Source organism: Anser anser (assembly GCF_964211835.1).
Source record: "Anser anser genome assembly, chromosome: 26".
NCBI lineage: Eukaryota > Metazoa > Chordata > Aves > Anseriformes > Anatidae > Anser > Anser anser.
Genome location: NC_139747.1, coordinates 4,275,939 through 4,296,981, shown reverse-complemented (window position 1 = coordinate 4,296,981; position 21,043 = coordinate 4,275,939). Strand labels below are relative to the sequence as shown.

General features: G+C 43.7%; 1 protein-coding gene across 17 annotated transcripts in view; it reads left to right on the top strand.

Annotated features, from left to right (window-relative positions):
* The window catches only part of LRRTM4 (leucine rich repeat transmembrane neuronal 4), a 328,498-nt gene that overhangs the window by 113,099 nt on the left and 194,356 nt on the right, over window positions 1–21,043 (top strand). For 13 of the 17 annotated variants that reach the window (XR_014575516.1, XR_014575517.1, XR_014575518.1 and 10 more), the window contains 5 exons: window positions 647–755; window positions 7,760–7,837; window positions 8,094–8,374; window positions 8,630–8,834; window positions 10,905–12,451. Coding sequence is in view for 13 of the 17 variants with exons in the window: in XM_083812043.1 (XP_083668169.1) it covers window positions 8,831–8,834; window positions 10,905–12,451 (1,551 nt within the window). In the remaining 4 variants the exon portion in view is untranslated. Of the gene's footprint in view, window positions 1–646; window positions 756–4,994; window positions 5,130–7,759; window positions 7,838–8,093; window positions 8,375–8,629; window positions 8,835–10,904; window positions 12,501–21,043 lie in introns of those variants that run through there. The other 4 variants (XM_083812039.1, XM_083812040.1, XM_083812034.1 and 1 more) reach the window with 3 other exon arrangements.

The following is a 21,043-nucleotide window of genomic DNA, read 5'->3' as shown; positions in this document are numbered from 1 at the left end:
CTTAAGCACTTTCCATGTGCCGTGTATAGAAGAAGAATGTAGAATGAAAATTGCACCTTTAGAGGGAAACTGATCATATTTCATATTAAGACTGTAGTTGTATGTAATTTATGCAGGGCTAACAAATGCTTAATAGCAATTGCATGCATGGCTTGTAGGTGTTAGAGATGGTTAAAACATCGTTATAAATCATATGTAGGACTGCAACTGCCAATTAAGAGTATTAACACATGTAGTAACATCGTATTAACTCTTTATAAACTTCCCAAATAGTGTTGCTGTAAAGGATACTAATTTTTAGACTGAGCTTAGAAATAAAGTACATGGTAAAATTAGATAAAGGAGGGAAGTTTATTTGGATTGCAGTAAGGAGTTTTGGTGAGATGTTTATTCCACAAACGATAAATGATTTCATTCAATTAGATTAAACAAACAAACAAATACTAGGTCATCAGAAAGAAAACCCATAGATTAAGACTGCAGGGAAGTAGGGTAGACTCGATCATTTAATTGCAAAGAAGTCTTGTTTGGAGTGCGCGGCTGACTCAAAGGCATTGAACATATGCTCTCCTCCTCACTCCCCCTACTTTTATTAATGTCCCTCTGAGGTTGACCATGTTTATCCATTGGGCCCTTGTATTTGCAGAGTTCTTGTCGTCATCTCCAACCCTCCTCTTCTACCCCATTGGAACAAAGAAACAAAAAAATCCCTCCAAAAGGCGGCTGCATGAATGACCATCGATTAATGTGCTTGGGTAAGTCTTCCAGAGGAGTGTGAAATGTCCCCTCTGTGGCCTGAAATGGGCTCGGTTACAATGTTATGGACATGTTTAGTAAATCTTGTCTTGATTTAAAAATTGTCACGTCTGCCGTTCCTGAATGCCAACACTCTCATTTTGCACTTTGAAACATAAATGACTGTACATTAATGCAGCAACATCATACTGCAAAGCGTAGATGTTTCCATCTTTAATAACATTAAAGACAAGTGACTTCTTAGCCTCTTGATGGTCCCAAAGATTAACCAAATCATAGGACTTCAAATTTATTAACAATTGCCAGATCTGAATTACTTTTATTCAATTAACTAACTCAAGGATCATTTTCAGTAGAAATGATGACCTTAAACACAGTCAGCGTGGAAAAGAGGAATGAGTTGTGGGTAAATGACATATTATTACATGCTTCAGCATCATCTTGAATTTAGTAAGTGCCATCTAAGTGGGGGAGAGAAATGTTCCACTAACAGTTTTATATTTTTGATACCTTTCAGACTGAATATTTACTGCTTCTCTGATAAATATATTAGTCTGGGGCAGTTGGGTGGCTTCTGCAGTAGCTGGTCTAGGCATGGTACAAGTCAGCTCTGAGGGATCTGCTTACATTTAAAAATTGCTGACTTTTAGGGGTTTAGAAGGTTACCTTCCAGGATTTGGGCCATTATTCTCGTTCAAGGTCCGGATAGATAGTCCTGTAGATGGGCAGGGCTCTTTCCAGAACCTACATCCAAGATTGGCAGGTGCCAAACGATGGGGGGCTGGGAATGGCGAGGGAATATAAATGTTGAAGATTATCCATCTGATAGATAAAGCCTCAGGATTTAGCTAAACAGAAATTTACTTTGGTACTAACAGATGTCCAGATGTCCTTTGGGATGAATTCATTTATTTAAATCCTATCTGTTTTAATGAAACACTTCGAAAAAGCTGGAATGAAACCTGACTTAAATGCCCACTCTAATTGCTGCCAAAACCCAGCTGCTTGACAAGGGTGGTCCACCAAAAGTGCCTCAAAGCATTCGGCAGTGGTTGACCAGAGCTTTGGTATTGTCTTTAGTAGGCAAGAGCTTAGCAGCTATGTGTTCCTCCCTTGCACCGATGCTGCTGTTTTCTGCAGCTCCCAAGCATCTTATCTGGCTAATCCTAAGTACAGTTTAATTTTACTCAATTGGCTGCAGTTATGAGAAACTGCAGGGAAAATCTTAAATGTGCTTACCAGCGTGGTGCAATATATTATGAAGAAATAGAGAAATATGATTAAAAGTTGATTTTCACATGTAGGATTATTCCTGGATTCTTATACCAAAATTACAGTGGTACAGCAACAAGAACAGTGGGACTCTCGCTGTCCATCACAGGAAGTTAATGGGAGGTATTTTTAAAGAAAATCTTCCTTTTTTTTTAATCTTAAAATGCCGTCTATATTCTATTGATCGTTTATTATGTCTCATAGATCAAAACTTGGCTAATTTAAAAAGCGTAATCACTTTTCAGCAAAGGACTAAAATGAAAGAGAACTTAGTGTCTGAAAGTTTTGGGCATCTGGGGTTGTGGGTGTTTTCCGAGCAAAGTAAGAATTATTTTTTTTCAAAACTAGGATTTCTCCTGGTGAATTGCCTGTGGTTTTTGTTAGGTGGTTTGTTTTTTTTTCCATTGGAAATGCTTTGACCATTTTTCTCAGTTGACGAAAAGAGGTCAGATATCCCTCTGGTGAACATTTATCACTAGGAAACTGTCTTTTCAATTCCACGTACGTATTTGTTGCACTGCAATAGGGGAGGTGGAAGGGAAAACCGCCCAGCTTGTGCTGGTAGCACAAGAGGGAAGCACGAAGCTCTCCCAGGTGGCCCAGGCTTCAAAACCATATGAAGATCCCAGACTGCTCTGACGAGTGCTGCTCAAAAGCAGAGGCTTTGTTTCTTGGCTGTATTTAGTGATTAATTCTTTCAGCCACTGTCGTATTTTTAGAAGCTGTAGGAGTTTTCAAAGAAGGCTTCATAGACTCCTAATCAAATTGATACAGTTGAGGGGTAGGGTATTTTATTTAATTTCATTTCTAATAGCTTACTGAAGAAAAAAAATACATCTCTCGGTACCTGATTACAGACTTGTCTATCACTGGAAGAAGGCAGATATTAAAGGCAGTATATTCTGAAGTCCCTAGAAGTATGCACAATTTCAGAGGCAGATAAAATAATGAAAAAAAAACACCACTAAATTTAAAATAAAACTTCTACAAAATATGAATATAAGGGTTCACCTAAGTAGATCTTGTAGGTTTTCCAGGCTGCTCTCCAGCACAGGCCGAAGAGAGATTCTTTTTTCTTCTTCGATTATGCCTTCAAAACTCTGACCGTAAATCTTTCCTTGTATGAAGGCAATACTTTAAAGGACTGTTGAGGAAGATAAAACTATGTAGAAATACTGATAAAAGACAAAGCCATTGTCTTGTTTTTGGGAGCTCAGGACACCACGCAGAAATTTCAAACGTAAATATTCCAAAAGAAATGGACAGGAAGGGATAATGAGCACTGAAAAAAAAGTATCTCTTTAATAAAATAGAAGATGCCAATTATAAAATCATTCTGTTGAGTGCTCTTGACCTAGAATAGGTCCTAAAATGCAAAGCACTGGGAGACCTTTTGATCACAGCCACCTTGATGGCAGAAAAAGTGTTCCATGAGCAAATTCACTACTGTGCCCTATGTAATGCCATAAAACACCATTACAGCTTTAGGATGCATCGCCATTAACAGGTTAGCCTGCCACTACTGCAGATTTTGCCTTAATTTGACCCTTTTCCAAGGGCAAAAACCCCACTGCTCTGGCTTGGAGCGTGAAATATACATTAATGTACAGCACAGGGCTTGGGGTCCCCAGTTTATTGCAGCCACGTCCAACAGAGAGAGAAGCAGAAGTAGTTTAATCTTGAGGAGCTCATCAGCGTGGTTTTGTGTCGCATTTAGTCGCTTTGTCTTTGGTATGTGTGTGCATGTTAATTCTTTTCTAGGCGAGCTGTTCCTTTGCAGACAGTTGCAAAGTTGCAGTGCGAGGTGCTGTCGTGCCTCGGATACTCCTCGCTGATTACCTCCTCGCTGCTCAATCAATTCCTTGATGTATTTGTATTGTTATTTGGCAAATAACAGCGAGGTGAATTTCAAAAAAAAAAGAAAAGAAAAGAAAAAAGCTTTTGCAACTTGAAATGAGATTTAACCATAGGGCAACCAGAGGGGCAAAACCCCACGCTGCGTACCACTGGGATGTGCTGATCCTGTGTGCTGGGGTCACACTGGGCAGGATGTGTCCTCCAGCCAAGATATTACAGCATATTAAGTCATTGTGATAATTCCTCTCAGAAGGAAGGAGGTGAGACTGTACATCTGCTTTGGTTCCTTTTCTTTTCTGGAATCAGACCATTAGGAAGGTTTCATGTTCTAGTTTCCTGCTGTCTGCCAAGAACAGGCTTCTGCCTCTCTTAGCATCGTCAGCATTTTCCTTTCTGGCTTGTTCAGTGTGCTACATCCCAGCTAACGTGGATGGTGGTCAGACCGCTGTAGCTTCAACCACCTTTCGGTCTCCCAAATGCTGGCAGCAGGAAGCATCTTCAGTAGCTTCTGGCTTTATCATCCTGCCCATAAATTCCGTTCCGATTTATGACCCTGTAAACTATTTATTAGAGGTGTAAACTAAGGGATTGGCATTTGGATAGAAAAGCAGGGCTTTCGTTTGTAGTTAATTGTAGAGTATGAAAGTTTGGTATTGCTGGCTGCCTGTTTATGGCTGGATTGGGTTTCCTAAGGCTCTTGACTGCTTCAAAAGTAATTAAAGCTGAGACTAGACATTTGTCATTAATCAGATAAATTTATAAATAAAAGTAGTTATTAGATGTCTGAGGAAAGAAAAATAAAACCTTAATTAAATGAAGAGGAAATGCATCTTGCTGAAGATGGTATGCCTGCGAGAATGTCTGCTTGAAAAGAAACTTAAGAGCATCCAACAGATGGGCTGGTGTAGGGTCTGTCTTGGCCTGGAGCATGCTCTGCTCTCCTGGGTGAGGTGCAGAGACCAAAGCTGGAACCACCACAGCTGAGACTCTCTGAGTGTGTGCTTCACATCAGCTGTTGTAGGTGGCCCAGAGAGCAAAAATTCTTTGGTAGGAGGTAATGGGGTTGTGTCTTCGACTGCACGTTGGAGGATCCGTCGCATGCGTCAGGGTACGTGAACACCTGATAAAAAAAGGACTTGTTGGGAACAAAGGCATCTGCAAGACTCTCCTGCTGTGGCTGATGTAAGACTGCAGCTGGAAGGCTCTACTTCTGTGCCTGACTTCGGAGTAAACACCAGACAGAGGTAAGGGGGAGATCCTGAATATAGACCGGGCTGAATATAGGCTTTTCCAAAAAGCTCTGGCTCTTAAACACTTCACCAGTGAGGATTGTTACACACAGCAACAGCTTGCACTGGAATTAGGCAGTTCTTGCAGCTTTTGTGATTTTCAGAGAAAGGCCACTCATCTTTATGAAACAGACATCGTCGCAGAAATTACGGGTCTGGTGGAGAAGTATTTTGGGAGGATTCTTGTCCTCTATTTTATAGGAGGCCAGACTGGATGACTGTAATCGTTCTTTCTTTGCCTGAAATCTCTAAATCTGTCCAAGAAGACTAAATGAATTTGTAAAGCCTTGAAAATGCAACTTGAATGCACCCTAATGGCTTAGTAGATCAAGGGGAAGCAAAAAGTACTATTTGCTGCCTGAGCGAGTCAGGAGCTTTGCAGACGTGGATCTGGCCGTGCTGTGGAGAGGCCAAAACACCTCGTAGGCTCCTTTATCCTTCACGTGTCTTTCCCAGTAAAATGTGTTACACTATGCAGGAGCAATGTAAATACAATCTATTGTTGCTATTAATTGCTAAGCCTTTGTACATGGAAACAAGCTGGTAAGCTGAAAGGCTCAAGGCCAAAATTCCAAGCATACTTAACAAATATGTATATAAAATTACAACTGTTAGTATTGATCACCAACTTAACTAGACAAATACAGGTTCATTATCATGGAAGAGAAACTATAGATCCCATGGCACATGAACTTATTAGTATGGATAATTTCTCTAGGTAACTCCTGGTCAGGTGGCAGGAGGCTTTGCCAGCTGGACGAGGATCAGCCAAGCACTTAGAACATTTCAGGTTTCTCTGAGCTTCTGTCTCGTTCCACTCACCGCTCCAAAGAAACGGAACAAAACCACAAACGGGCATTTTCATCCTCCTTTCCTTGATGGGGTTTGCTTTTTTTTTTCTCTCCAGAACCACCTATTTAGACTGATTGCAAGTTTCCCATCTTTTTTCTTCTTTGTCAAATGTTTTTTTTGTTAGAAAATGTAAAAACAAAACAAAACAAAAAACCAACCAACCAAAACATCCCACAAGCAACCAACCAACCCCCCTTATGTTGTTGAGTGAAAGCTCACTTGTTTTTTTGATTACCTACAGTATCAAAGCTTTCTGTTTTAGAACTCATATTTTCAGTTACAGTATCAGAAGACTTCTGCGAAACTAAAATTATTTAAAACTTTTTGTAGAAACATATTATTTTTTGAGCCTCAATAAGTGCATAGCAGCAGGACAGCTTATGACAACGCTGCTTCAGCTGATGCGAGATCAAAGGATCCAGGAATCCAGGAAAAGACATCCCCTGGAAATCTGCACGGTTGCTTTAGACATCACTTCTCAGGTCGGTCTGTGATCTGGCAGAGTTTCAAATGGACTCTTCCTGGAGAATTATCAACACGAGGTATAATAGCTGCACACTTCAGCTTTTACCTTTATTAGGAAATTGTATCATGAATAAATATGAATGTTAGCTGAAGTGGTACTGACCGTAATGCAGAGGTAGTTAATACAGATCTGGAAAAAGTCCTTTCGATATCATTTATGGTAATGAAGTTCCGAACCTTGTTTGAGGAAGGTGTGAGCATAGCTGGCCATTTCGGAGTAAAACCAGGGATTAATTAGATTTTTCTTATTCAAATCTGGCTCTGATCTGCAGATAGCAACAAATTCTCATAATAGGACAAACAAAAAACTTTTTTTATTCAGAAGTTTCAAGATATCACAGTCTGGATGCAGACAGAGGGGGAAAAGAAACGTCAAGCGGAAACGTCAAGCGATACGGGCTGTAAAACGCTGGGCAGGATGCTGTTCAGTGAAAAGGGGCAATTTTTAAAAAATTAATAACGCAGTGTCAGTTCATGCCAGACTTTATTAAGAAAATAAATAAAATAAATCCACCATTTTGGCATCTAAACTCCAGGACAGAGGGAGCAGACTGTGCAAGGAAATAAGCTTTAGGAGCCCAGGTTACAAGCGTTAGGGCACAGCACGGTGCTGCCTTGGGGTGCTTGAGCTGCCTTGGAAACCCCAAACAGCACGGGTGCGTTTGCGGGGCCTCCGCCGGGGCGAATATTCACTGCTGCTGCTGGTTAACGGGGCAATGAGAGGCTCCGTGGTGCTGCTCTGGCTCCAAATCCCTCTGACATCTTCCTGTCGAACCGAGGGAGAACGAAGTGAAGCCCTGGTAAGCCTGCCAGACGCACAGCAGAAGGTGAAACGCCGTGGAAGTGGCACAGCCCGGATCTCACCGCAGGGGCTGGGGCTGAAGCCTGCCGAAACCCGGGCGGGCGTGAGGAGTCCCTGCCTGGGAGCCGGGGGGGGCTGGGGAGAAGGGGGATTTATAAGAGAAAAGGCGGCATCGTTCTGCATCTTCAGCTCTGCAGTGCTCACAAACTTGGTGTTTTTCTGACCAAAAAAAAAAAAAAAAAAAAAGGCACTTGGATTAAAAAAGGAAAAGCAAGCTGCTTTCGGTATGTTTACAGTCAGATGTGGTGCCTGTAATCAAGTTTCTTTTCTGTGAATGATCAATTTGGGCATTTCCTGACCCTCCCCCCCCCCCCCACCTTTAACATGACTCACTTTTAATCTGCAGACACCCCTGTTCCTGTTCTCACCCCGTGAATGCAGGAAAACAAAAACAGTTCAGAATTTGCCGAAGACAAATATTCAGGTCAGGTGGATTAGAAAAAGATCGGGTTGCCAACTACCCAGGGACCAGGTGTTTTATTCAGTCTTTCACACCCGTCGCGAGAAAATCCCCCAGATAAACATTTAATAATCTGGGGAAAGGCGAAGGGGTCCGGGGAGGGACGACGGTGGGCAAGGCAATGCTGTGTCTTTAATTTTCTTTTCTGAAGGGAGAAAGTCTGCATAGCAATGACAGGAGCACTTGTTCATGCCTTTAATGTGTGATCTGTTTTCTCCAGTGGAGGGCACTCAGTGTATCACAAACTAGAACATTAGCACCAACAAGCTCCAAAGCATCATCACTCTCTGGAAAGCCTTCTGAATTAGACAAGAGCTGCCTCTCAGCACAGCTACAAAACACTTTAAACCTGACCAGCTAAATGGAGAAACCTTGCCTGCGTAGCTTTTAAACCGGGCTCTCCCCCAGCACGGGAGGCCTGCCTGCTCCGGGAGCTGGGAGGCCGGAGGATGGATCGCTGTGGCTGGGAATGGCAAAAGGCAGCAGAATGAGAGATGCTAGGTACCGGCAAAGATTTTTTGCTTTCTTCCCCAGAAGTTGCTTTACCTTCGCGGTGAGCTCTAGCTTTGACTTGCAGATTGCCACTTAATGCTGCTGCTTCTCTGATGACTTACACAATGGCTCTCAGAGCTTAGAGTCCCTCCCTACCCCCCCCCCCCAGACTCCCCCCCATCCTTCGTCCTGTCTTCCCCACCCCCAGCCCCTTCCCTCTCCTTTCCCTTCCTCATCCCCAAAATTCTTGCTTGTCCTCTCTAGGGAACTTTGTGTGGGTTACTGGCATGCACGCTGGATGGCGGTGATGTGAGTGGCAACCGTGCTGTGACATGAAGATGCTGCTGGTTTAAGGCAAAAGAGACCGGTTTGAAAAAGAGAGAGGCAAAGGGAAGGCAAAAAGGGAAGAGAGAGAAGAAAACAGCTGGAGAGAGGAAAAGGAGGGCATTTGTTGATGACAAAAGGATGGGTAAGTGAACTTTTCTTGTTTGTTTGCTAGCACAGCTGCAGCTGTATGGTATATTTTTCAGTTGGATTATTAGCTCTTCAAGAGAGGAAAACAGCCTAAACAGCAGCAGTGCATTCCTTTGCCAGGTGACTCACTGTACTTGCTATTGTATTTTTAGATCATGTATCCCCCCCCAACACACCTTTCCTCCTGCAGTGGTTTTATATGTAATTAATCTGTAAATGCATGCACGGAGTTAAGGGCTGTGGAGAGTGCGTTGGCCGTCTGTGCAACCCACCCACACACCTGCAGACACACAGAGAAGTACATACATGCATGAGGCACGCTCACACCAAATTCCTCCTGGCTTTATATTCATATTCGATGAGCCTGTAGCGGCATTATTCAGGCTGTCAGAAAGGGCTGTTAACACTTTGCAGTATGTGGGAAGCAGAAGGGAGGGGGGGATTTTGTTGTATAGGTGGTTCTGAAAAGGCTCATTTGGTCTTTGAAAAGATATCCCGAATATTGCTGCTGGATTTCCAGCAGTCATTTGCCAGTCTTATTTTTTCAAGTGTGACAGGTTTATTTCTCTCCCTCCTTCCCCCCAACCCCCAAGTCTGTAACAGCAAGAACATATTTCTAGCTGGCTGCTGCTGCTGGCACACAGGCAGTAGCAAAAAAATGACGATTTAAATAAAAAATCCAACCATTAAAGTGAATGGCAGAGTCACATAGTCAGGGACATTTTAGATTAGGAATTACTTCGTAGATTGCCAATTGGTTTAAAAACGGATTAAATAACTGCAGCAAAAAAAAAAAAAGAAAAAAGGACGGTTTTGCAACAAATAATAAAGTAATTATTTATCAAGGAGATCCCAGCCCTTGAAATATTTCCTGTTGTAAAAATGCATCTTAATTCCTGGCAAGACTGCAACTCTGGACAGAGGCATCAGCCCTCAAATCACTGCAGGCTAAGGAAAGCGTGCGTATGTGTTGGATTTTCTGACAGCCCCCCGCAACCCTATTCGTAATTATTCAAGGAATGTAGAAAATATCACTGTGGTCATGCAACAGCGTTGGTACTACATGAGAATTTTGACATCTGAAATGCAAAAATCTTAAAATCAATAGAGCTGTGGAAGAGCTGAAATCCAAATATACCCCTTTAAACTTTCTGTGTTTTGCTGCTCTTAAGGCAGTGTTTATATGTAAGTATTTGTATGTATATTTTCACAGAGGATATGCAATAGAGGTATACCCAGAGCAGTAAATGTGTAGGTATTCACAGCTACATGTAGATAACTTCACATCAGTATTAAGGCTAAGACTCCTTGTAAAGAAATGTCGTCTAACGTTATATTGGTATTCAGCTCCCATGCTAGCATTATATAGTATACTTCCCTCTATGTTTGAACTTTTTCTGTACGTCTCTATATATTTTAGGTACGTGAAAATAATGAGCAACTTAAACCTAGTCTTAAAAAAAATAACGTAGTGCAAAAAGTAGAGCCTTTACTTCTTGATTTTGCAATAAATACATATTTTAAAGATGGATCGAACTTTATTATAAGTAAATTTCTCACTTCTTGCAGAAATCTTTGGAGGAATTGAACTTGCAATTGCTTTTATCAAGGAACATATTTAGCACCACGTAAATAGCAGAAGCTTTGGCTCATTTCCTTTCCAGCACTATGGAGCATTCAGCACAGTGACTTGACAAATATGTTTATTGTTAAAACCTCAGCATCTAGTGATAAGGATATAGCAGCAACATTGAGAGATGATGTACAGGAGAAAAGTGAATAGAAAACAGGCTCTTGGTCCTTCTAAGGGATCATAAATCACACAAAAGTAATTGAATAACACGAGCAGGACTGGTGATGGTGCAGGTAGGAGAGATGGCAAGCCAGAAACTCAAAGGACAGGCATTTATACAACAAAAAGTGCAAGACTGGATGCAAACAGGTTGTCCTCCAAATCCACTGCTTCGCTAAAGCTTTATTAGAAACCCCATTGACGTTAGTAATCTGTTGGTGATTTATTTTAATAGCTTTACAATGCACATTTGTTTTCTTTTTAATATTGTAGGTTTCCATTTAATTAAGCAGCTGAGAGGCATGAGTGTGGTGTTAGTGCTACTTCCTATGGTGCTGTTTGTTATGCTTGCGGGGGCTCAGCGAGCTTGCCCCAAGAACTGCAGATGCGATGGCAAGATTGTGTACTGCGAATCTCACGCATTCAGAGACATCCCTCAGAATATTTCTGGAGGGTCTCAAGGCTTATCGTTACGGTACAACAGCATTCAGAAGCTGAAATCAAATCAGTTTGCGGGCCTGAATCAGCTCATATGGCTTTATCTTGACCATAATTACATCAGCTCCGTGGATGAGGATGCATTTCAGGGGATCCGCAGGCTGAAGGAATTAATTCTAAGCTCCAACAAAATTACCCATCTGCACAACAAAACGTTTCACCCAGTCCCCAACCTCCGCAACCTGGACCTCTCGTACAACAAGTTGCAGGTGTTGCAGTCCGAGCAGTTCAAAGGCCTCCGTAAACTCTTGATCTTGCATTTGCGGTCTAACTCGCTGAAGACCGTGCCGATCCGAGTTTTCCAAGATTGCCGAAACCTCGATTTTCTGGATTTGGGCTACAACCGCCTGCGGAGCTTATCCCGTAATGCTTTCGCTGGCCTTTTGAAGTTGACGGAGCTCCATTTGGAGCACAACCAGTTTTCTAAGATCAATTTTGCCCACTTCCCACGCCTCTTCAACCTTCGCTCGATTTACTTGCAGTGGAATAGGATCCGGTCTATCAGCCAAGGGTTAACGTGGACTTGGAGTTCCTTGCACAACTTGGATTTATCAGGAAATGACATTACAGGGATAGAGCCCGGGACGTTCCAGTGCCTCCCCAACCTCCAAAAGCTGAACCTGGATTCCAACAAACTCACCAACATCTCTCAGGAGACCATCAACACGTGGATCTCGCTCATCTCCATCACTCTGTCCGGAAATATGTGGGAATGTACTCGAAGCATTTGCCCTCTGTTCACTTGGCTAAAGAATTTCAAGGGAAATAAGGAGAGCACTATGATATGTGCAGGCCCTAAACATATCCAGGGCGAAAAAGTGAGCGATGCCGTGGAAACATATAATATCTGTGCTGAAATCCAGGTGGTGGTTACTGAGAGATCCTATCAGGCGCCCAAAACCCCTCAGAGACCCGTCTTTATTCCTAAACCCACCGTTTCCAAACTTGAAAGCAATCAGCCAACATCCGTGATGCCGAGCCCTTCTGCAGACCTCCCGACGCCTGCAGTGGAGCCAGAGTACGAGCACGTTTCCTTTCACAAAATAATCGCGGGGAGTGTGGCCCTCTTTCTTTCCGTGGCCATGATTTTGTTGGTTATCTACGTGTCGTGGAAGCGCTACCCAGCCAGCATGAAACAGCTCCAGCAGCACTCTCTCATGAAGAGGCGCAGGAAAAAGGCCAGAGAGTCTGAAAGGCAAATGAACTCCCCTTTACAGGAGTATTACGTGGACTACAAGCCAACAAACTCTGAGACCATGGATGTATCCGTTAATGGATCTGGGCCCTGCACGTATACCATCTCTGGCTCCAGGGAATGTGAGGTATGAACCATGATCCTCCTAAAACCATTTCAGCTGCTGGGAAGGAGAGGTAAATGTTTGAAGCTCTTGAGGTGTCTCTAAATGCTAGAAAGATGAATGAGTTGTCTTTGCTTTTGGGTTTGCTCGTTATGAGAGGTTATCTCGTTAAATTATAACAATCAGGGAAGTGGCGGCGATAATTTTTGAACAATTCAGACTGAAAGAATTAGGTGAAGTTGAAGCAAACAACTATGATTAAGGCATCAGGAGTGTTGCTCTTCTCGTTTGCTCCCATTTTATTATCAGTGACCACAAGAGTCCCATCTTTGGTGTATTGCTAGAAACAGAGGAGTTAACCTTTTCTGTTTGAAGTATAAGCATGGAAACCTCTCTAATCCAGACGCTAAGTCAAATTTTGAGGGTTTTCTGATGTATTTAGCACTAATGCCTAAGCTTTTTTGCATTTTCTATGTGGTTCAGGAATAAACCTGGGGGCAACAGGACTGCAGCACAGCCTTGGCATTGAGCATGTACTTGTTTTGCTGGATAAGCACAAACATCCGTGCTTCCTCATTAGCTTTTTCTGAACTTGAGCCTTGCAAAGGCCCCAAGTTGAATGATACAGCTACAAATATCTGGGTTGAGAGAGATGTCTTACTTGTTTTAATGTATTTTAGTTGAAACTGAAGGCTTACCTTGAGACCCAAGTCTACTGGAGTCAATAATTTTACGTACTAGGCATGCAGTATTATTTTGACTTAGCAAGTACATGGGAAATACAAATAGGAAAAGTTCCTGGTGCTTCTTTTGTCTGTTATTTTGGAAGAAAATACCGTATTTTTTCATTGCTGTATCGTAACTGGCACTTAACCTGTATGGAGGAAATGTTTTCACTTGTGAATACGGTTGCTTAAAAACACCTGATGAGGAGGGTTTGCGCGGTCCTGTTTCAGTTCTTGTTACCTAACCCTGCACGTGATGTGGTTTTAGGGGACCAGTTTCTCTGCTCTGGTCGTGGGCATCCTACCTGAATACATTCTCAACGTGCTTGCTGACTTTTATTCATGTCCATTTTTACAAATTGCATGGACAGTGGTAGACGGTAGATTTTAAGCAGCTTCTTTGACAGCCAGGTAGAATGAAAGATGTCAACGCCGAGCAGCGTTCAGCAGCTGCAGTTCCGGGATCCTGAATTTTGAAAAGTGGATGTTTTGCACTTTGAGAAAATAGGGCTTCTGCAAGGCGTCTTGTGTTTGGCACCTGACGTCCCTAGCTGATCTTGGACCACAGAGCTAAGGGGAATGAAAAAGCAGAAGCGTGTGCTGTGGGGCTGCACTCTCTGGAGTGGTTTTGTCTTCACGAAGAGAAAAGCGCCTGTCATACCCCTGTCATCTCGGCCAGTATCATGCCATTGAAGGTGTGGGGTTTTGGTTTTTGGTTTGTTTTTCCTGTTAACAACACAAGTAGAAAGTAATGGATGCTAACAAAGTTACTTGGAATTTTCTCTGGCGGTCACCGGGAGCATTAATTTTACCTGAAAGGCTGTCTTTTCGTCTTGCTCGCATTTAACACCACGGAAGTTTCATTAGCTGCAGTACTGCTCTGTGTGATTTACAAGATGGTTTGGAGGACAGCTGAATCCCCGTGCCTTAACTGAAAGTCCCTGTAGCAAAACCCCAATCTGTAACAGGATTTGGATCATGAGTGCAGTGCACAAAAGACAAGGGATGCTGTTTGGGAGACTGAAATTCAGGTAATTTGCATTATGGCAGATAAATGAAAGGGTGAAGAGTCCTCCCAGGTCCAGTAACAGGTCGGTATGGCATACATTTCTTCGTGCTGATGTTGAGTGTTACACACAGCTTTAGACACAAGGGGACCCCAGCTCACCTGGTTTCCAGGTGCTAGCGCAGTGCCACAGCACTTTTACCCAGCTGCTCCGTTCGGGTTAAGTTCAGCTGGTGCGCAGGTTTGCAGAGCTCAACGTGTTTTATCCCATTTTCCTTGGGATTCTTACTTGTGGTGGAAATCCGGGAGCCTGTACTCAATGTAGCCCAGGCTGTGAGTGGGAGCACGTACCCCCTGTGTTTGCCTGGTGATTTATTACTTGTTGGCTATTAGTAGGAAGACTTCAGGAGCCGGAAAGCAGCAGATCACTGAAGATGCATGTAGCAACCACGAGCCCCCCCCCCCCAAAATACTATCTTCAGCTTGGATTTAACATCCTTCGTCTCCATAGCTACAAGGTTCCACTTGTGAAAGGACAGATATGCGCTGCACGGAACTTAGAAATGGTGAGAAAAAAATCCTTGGAGTATCTTCAGCAGTGGGAAGGCATTATTTTGGGGGGGGGGGAAGGAAAATGGAACATCTCATTATTAATAGTTAATTAAGCCAGAGGTAGATACTTGGGGAAAAACTATTTCTTGGGACGAGTGAGTCCTAGCACGGGCCCACCCCATTGTAGGTCCGACTTGTGAATTCATTGGGCTCAGCCTGAGGTTTCCCCCAGAAAAAGGGCTGCTTAGAGAGAAACAAGTACCTGCTTACAGCATGAAAGCAGAGCCTTTTGCAGAATTCAGTGCTTATATTTTTGTTGCTTTTACTCTTTTATTAATATTTTTCAAACAGTTGTCTGCTTTCATATGCTTACCTCCCCATGTACCTGTAAGCACCTTAGGCATCCAAAAGCTGTGTCTCTGGGGGAAGAAATAACAGGTTAATTCCATTTTAACCTGGGAAGGATGCCCGAGGATGCTCTTTTGTTGGAAGTTGGTGATAATGAATAGCTTCTGAGCATGGCCTAGGGTTGTGTGAGCATGCTCATTACTTTCACAGTGCTGATTTTGGTTTTAGGCACGTCCAGCTCATCTCATGTACAACCCGCCTGCTTTCCATGGCAGAACTGGCGCTGAAACAAGATGCTTAGGCATTTATGCAGCTGCTTTTTTTTTTTTTTTTATAAAACAGCTACACGTGTGAGCAGGTGCTCGTGGTGGTAAGTTCAGCACAGCTTCTGGGCTGCACCAAAGCCTCCCAGGGGTGCCAGGGCTGCCCTGCTTTGGGTCCTTCCATGCAGGTGTGCTTTGCGAGGCTGCCTTTGTGAGCCCGTGCTTTATGAATTATTTCTTGCACTGCAGAGGGAGAGCCAAAGTCAGGCTTGCTGTAAATGGGAGCAACTCTCTTGGCATCAGTGGGATTATAATCACTGACACCTGGCCCGTGGTATTCTATTTAGTCTATTGGCAAAGCTTTCTAAAATAACTGGATGCTTATGATTTTGGCTCTCAGCATCCAGTTAGCAGACTGCTGCTATCTCATTTTGTTACTTGCTTTGCTTTGTGCAAGTGCATCTTATTCCCCCTCTCTCTCATATTTATTTGTACATTTGCTGAACTTCTGGGAGCATAGAAAGCAATTGTATAAAGCAAGCTGTAACATTATGTATTCCATACGTAGCACATGCAAAACATCTGCTTATAGCACACTGAGGTTACGTGGGGAGCAGGAACATTGCTACAGAAATGTTCCCTTCCCTCTGCTGGGTTATTCATCTCCAGTTTCTCAGGCTGGCAGCTACAAAGCAACCAAGTGAACATCTTTTGTGTGTTAACTGAGCACACTGGGTGCGAAACCCTTTGAGAGACAACTGCCACAGCCCTCGTGATGTTCCTCTTTACACTTTCACTTCTGGAGGTCCAACCGTACCCCAGCATTTGACAAACAAGCCCACCTGGTCATGTACAAGCATGTGGCTGCTGTGATGCTCCCGTGTTTTTCATGGGAGTGAAAACCAGGGCAGTTGTCACTTGTATTCATCCCCGCTAAATCAGTCGCACAAAACTGTGTTTGCTTTGAATTCTGCATGCTTCCCTCTTGCCAGTGGGAAGAAATAGATTGGTAAAGGAGTCTAACATATGCAAACATATTGGGCTGCTGTTGACCTCCTCCTTTTGAGCCTAATTGAACAGGAAATGTTGACACTCCATTGGTGTTTATTATACATGCATTAAACACCATACTGGGTTGTTTTGAACAAGATGCAAAAAGGAAAGAAAGCAAATCGTCTCCGTTGCCCAGATGCTCTTTGGTGCAAGGTTCCAGCTCTGCAGAGGCTTTCGTGGTTCTGTGACACAGCTTTGGAAGGGATGCCCAGGGGCTGAGCAGGAGCTTACGGGACATTGGGAGAGAAATCCCTCAGTGGTTTGGCAGATTCCTTTCTTCTTTTTTTTTTTTTTTTTTTTTTTAAGAACGGTGACAGCATTCCGTTAGCCTTATATAAAGCATATTTAGCAAGGACTCCGTGGCAGAGGCTTGAGTTTTGGATGGTTTGGGGTAACGGAGAAGGAAGGCGGTTCCCCAGGCAGTGCATTGCAAGGAGAAGACTTCAGGAGGTGGGAACAGCCTGCTGCCCTCGTTTCAGGGCCAAAGAAGCGCAGTCATCTTTCCAGTGACTGTTTCGGAGGGCTGTAGGATGGCTGTTGTTCATTCACCTTTCTCATAGCCTTTGGTGCTACGGCTCCTCCTCTTTTGCGCCTCTCTGTGATTTTAAATGGACCTTGAAGTCCTGCTGCAGATGTAAACCGAAGGGGGAATCAATCCGAAGAAACTTTGTCGTAAGCTCTGTTTGTGTTTGGAGAGCAAGCGAAGGCTAAGCTGCTAGGGCTTCTCCTCGGTGCCATATATCTGAAAGAAATACGTCTGAAGTGGCTCAGAGGTGAAATCTTTTAGGCACAGGACCAGTAAGAGGTTGGAGGAGGAAGTAAATTTTCAAAATGTCTCCAGGATTAGGACCAAAGACAGAAATTTGTGTTTGTTTTACCCTCAAAGACTTCGTTAACATTCAGAGCCTTCTGTATCCTGCTATTCTACTTAGCATTGCAAGCCTCGTGTCAGTATAGAGAAGGCTGTGCTACAGAAGCACTGGTAATGTAGTCATAAATGCACGGGGGCAAATTTTCCAGGGCTCAGCACTTGCAGAGTGTGAGATTTCCCAAAGATATTACCAAAATGACTGGCCGTATTTCCGGGAGAGCTCAGCCAGCTGCGCATCAGCAGCAATTGAGACGCTGGCTGTAAATTTGAAAAGGGAGCTGCAGGAGGATGCTGAGCGCTTCGGGAAGTCTTACACAATCCTCATTCAGGTGCCTGGGTGGGAGATGAGCGGATCTAACGTTGGGTCTCGCAAGACATGTGCTGCTGAGCTGCTGAAAGTGATGTGCTCTGATGCAATGCGAGAAACCAGTGGCAGAGGAAGCTGAACCCCCATCTCCCAGGTTTTCACAGGCGTGGGACTTCCCTGAGCAGGTTTCAGCCGTTGCATTTTGTTCCACTACGGCTCAGCCAGAGGCTGGCAGCTAATGACTGAACTCTGAAATTGCACCGAGGGCTCATTGCAGCAGCCCTGGGCTGGGAGGGTAACCAGCAGGACAGCATCCTCCTGCCTCTCCCCACCTCTTCTACTCCCCTTTCTTTGTCCATACGCTAGAAACTTTGCCGTTTGTGTTATGCACAGCGAGGACTGGTGGAACAGAGAGGATGCTGCGCTGTGAAAGCTTTGCACGCGAGCAGAAAATATTTGTATTCCTTTTATAACCATTGCTCAGGCCCCGTGAAGGATTCCTGCGTTGCTGGAATTGTGACAGATGCAGTTTGCCCTCTCCATCTCTCTCCTTTTCTCTCACCCCTGCTTCTGCTCCAGCTCTGTGATGTGCTGCCAGTATTTTAAGGAGGGGGAAAAAAACCATCAATTTTAGCCCATTATGTGCTTCGGTTCAGGAGGGAGAACACTAACAGAAATAGGGAGAAATCTGTCTAACCTATTCATTTGTTTCTTCTTTTAAACGTGTGCGCACACAAAAATCTCACTTTAAAGGAGGCAAACAACCTTATTAGTAAGTACCCCGCTGCTGGAAACGTTCCTCAAACTCTTCTCCAGAACAATAGGGTTGACCTGATTCTTGGTATTAAGGCTGTCACCTTACAGATCCTGCTCGGGACCGCACGGAGCTGCTCCACGCTCCGCACGCGCCGCTTTACTCCGCTTTTTGGCAGGGGTGCTCCTGGACACAAACTCCTGGCAGACGGTGAGACCCTGGTAGGAGGGAGCTGCACTTCTCCAAGCGCTGAGAGCGTGGCTCAGGTCTCAGCTGCGCAGGTGTGGGGTTTCCACCGAGATGGCCCTCCCGGTTCTTTCAGGAGGGGACGTGCTGCTAGCGAGAGCTGCTCGGCGTGCGGAAGCGGGCAGCCCTCTCCGTGCCATCCGTGCTGTAAACATCATGACACGAAAAATTCCTGCGTGGTTGGCGTTCGGGCATTTCAAGGCAGGTATTTTGGGGACCGAATGCAGATGGGCTGCAGCAGTAAACAGGTTTGACACTCATCAGGTTTTAGCACATCTGCCTGGTGTACAGCCAAATAAGCTTCGGTTGCTTGTAGATTTCTCTGTCTACAAAAAAAGATGATGACTGGATCAGTGGTAGGGATTTCCTGGGGGTTGTTGCCTGTGCACCGAGCTGCAGATTCCAGCTCTGTTAGAAGCCAGAGGATGCTGTGGAAGGGATGGGGCAGGAGGGGGTTAATTGTGGGAACGTTGCCTTCTTGGCCTGATGAATTGGTTTCGTCTTTGCCTTTTTAAGTCATGTAAAAGTGCAAAGGAAATAGAAAGCTCTTGCTAGTCGATGTAGCAGCCGGAGAGCTGCCATGGGCGCTCGGGTGGAAATCCTTCTGCCTGCAAGACTGGGGAAGGTAGGAAAGGTGAAAGGCCAGATTACGGTGACCATCTGTAAGCTCTTACCCTCCATGGCATGTTGTAGCTACAGCAAAATCAGAGAATATCTGAGTTGGAAGGGACCCACAAGGATCATCGTTTCTTAGTTCAAGTATTTTAGTTTATTATTTTAAGGGGTTCATTCGATACATCTAAATATTGTTGGCTACAACATAAGAAATTCATAGATGCTGGCAAGCCAGAAAGTCTTTCCTTAAAAGCTCTGTGCTCCAAGGCAGTCTCTGACAGTGGGTAACATCCTATGGCATGGTGAGGGTGCTTGGACTTACCTTTTTTGTTTCCTATACTTATGGCAAAAAAAAAATAATGTTATGCATGATATTTTTAATCTGTAGATCTCAACACTCATCAGATAAGTAACATTTTTCTAATTTTTAGTTTCTGCACCACGCAGATCTTATGCAACAGCTGTTTGCTGTTCAAGTTCCATTCTTCTTCTCTTCTTTCCTTCTCACTGTATTATTTGATTTCCTTTGAAATACAGAAAAAAAGAAGCAAAAATAACGTTCATGTTCTTAACCCATGGGGAAGAGTAACACGATCAGAGGTGGGGTGTTGCTGTTGTGTGCTTGTATGTGTTTGGTTTGTGTAGAGACCTGAGGAGGGAAGACTGACCTTGATACATGAGTTTTGATTCCGATACTGAAATTTCAAAGTTCTTTTGTGATTTAACAATATTCAGTATTTTGTGTCTGAACATTTCAACTGCATTGCAAAAGTGCTATATCAGGAGAAAAATTACATGGTTTTGAGAAGTCAGCGTGTATTAAATCTATTGTGGGAATGTGGCATGTTCTTCATTGCAACAGGCAGCGCTTGGAAATTATGTAGTGTACAAAGATCTTTTGATACATTCAGCACTGGGGGTGTGCACAATGCTTCCTATTGCATACAGATATAAAAACACATTGTGGAAAGCAATCTTGATCTCCAGTTTTTGACAGACAATGAAAGAACCTGTTTTAAGGCAGAAGCTTCGTTATTTTTGTTCCATGTAAACTCTAGTTTTCTTCATAAACAAATACACTGGCGTATTGCTTTTCTTGTATGGAAGAAGTAGGCTTTCCCTATATGTTCCGTGTAGTTTAATCCAGTTAAGAAGGAAGCAGTAACGACGTGAAAGATGGTAATCTCAGTGCGGTGCTAGTGTTATTACTATGACTATTGGTGTTTGGGTAGCAGCTGACAACCCTCACGTTCAATCACCGTATGAAAATAGCGAAGGAATCGATCTATGCTGGGAAGAATAGGATGCAGTGAGTGATCCGGATGAGTACGGCACAGAAAGTGGAAACGGAGACCTGAAGAGCAGTTTACTTTCAGGAGATGAGTTGATGAGTGAGGACTGAGATCCCGGATTTAAGAAACCTCGGAAAATATCCTATCTAGTGGATGACTCCAGCTGTGTCTTGTGTGGGAAAAAGGCCGTTCCGCTCAGATAAAACTCTCCCCTGGGCATCAGGCCAGGGAAGGACCTACTTGTCACTGAGAGCAAGCGTCAAGGTCTCCGTGGGAAGGTCAGCCTCACTCTTAGTGCCTTGCACCCTCGTGCATCCTAACTCCACTTTTTTTTCAAACTTTTCTAATGCGTACAGTGTCTTTGATGAATGGACTTGAGTTGTGTGGCTTTGCTCATTTTCAAACTCAGTTCTCGTATAAAAAATCAGCTCTCCCTCTGTGTGATGGCCTCTGAAACCCCAGATGATTCTTCACTGCTCTCATCTTCCGCTAACACATCCATTTGGATTATCTTTGTGTCATGATGGATGGTTTAAAAGGAACCAACAAGGCCATCAAATTCTTGCCCTGGTTCAACTAGCATT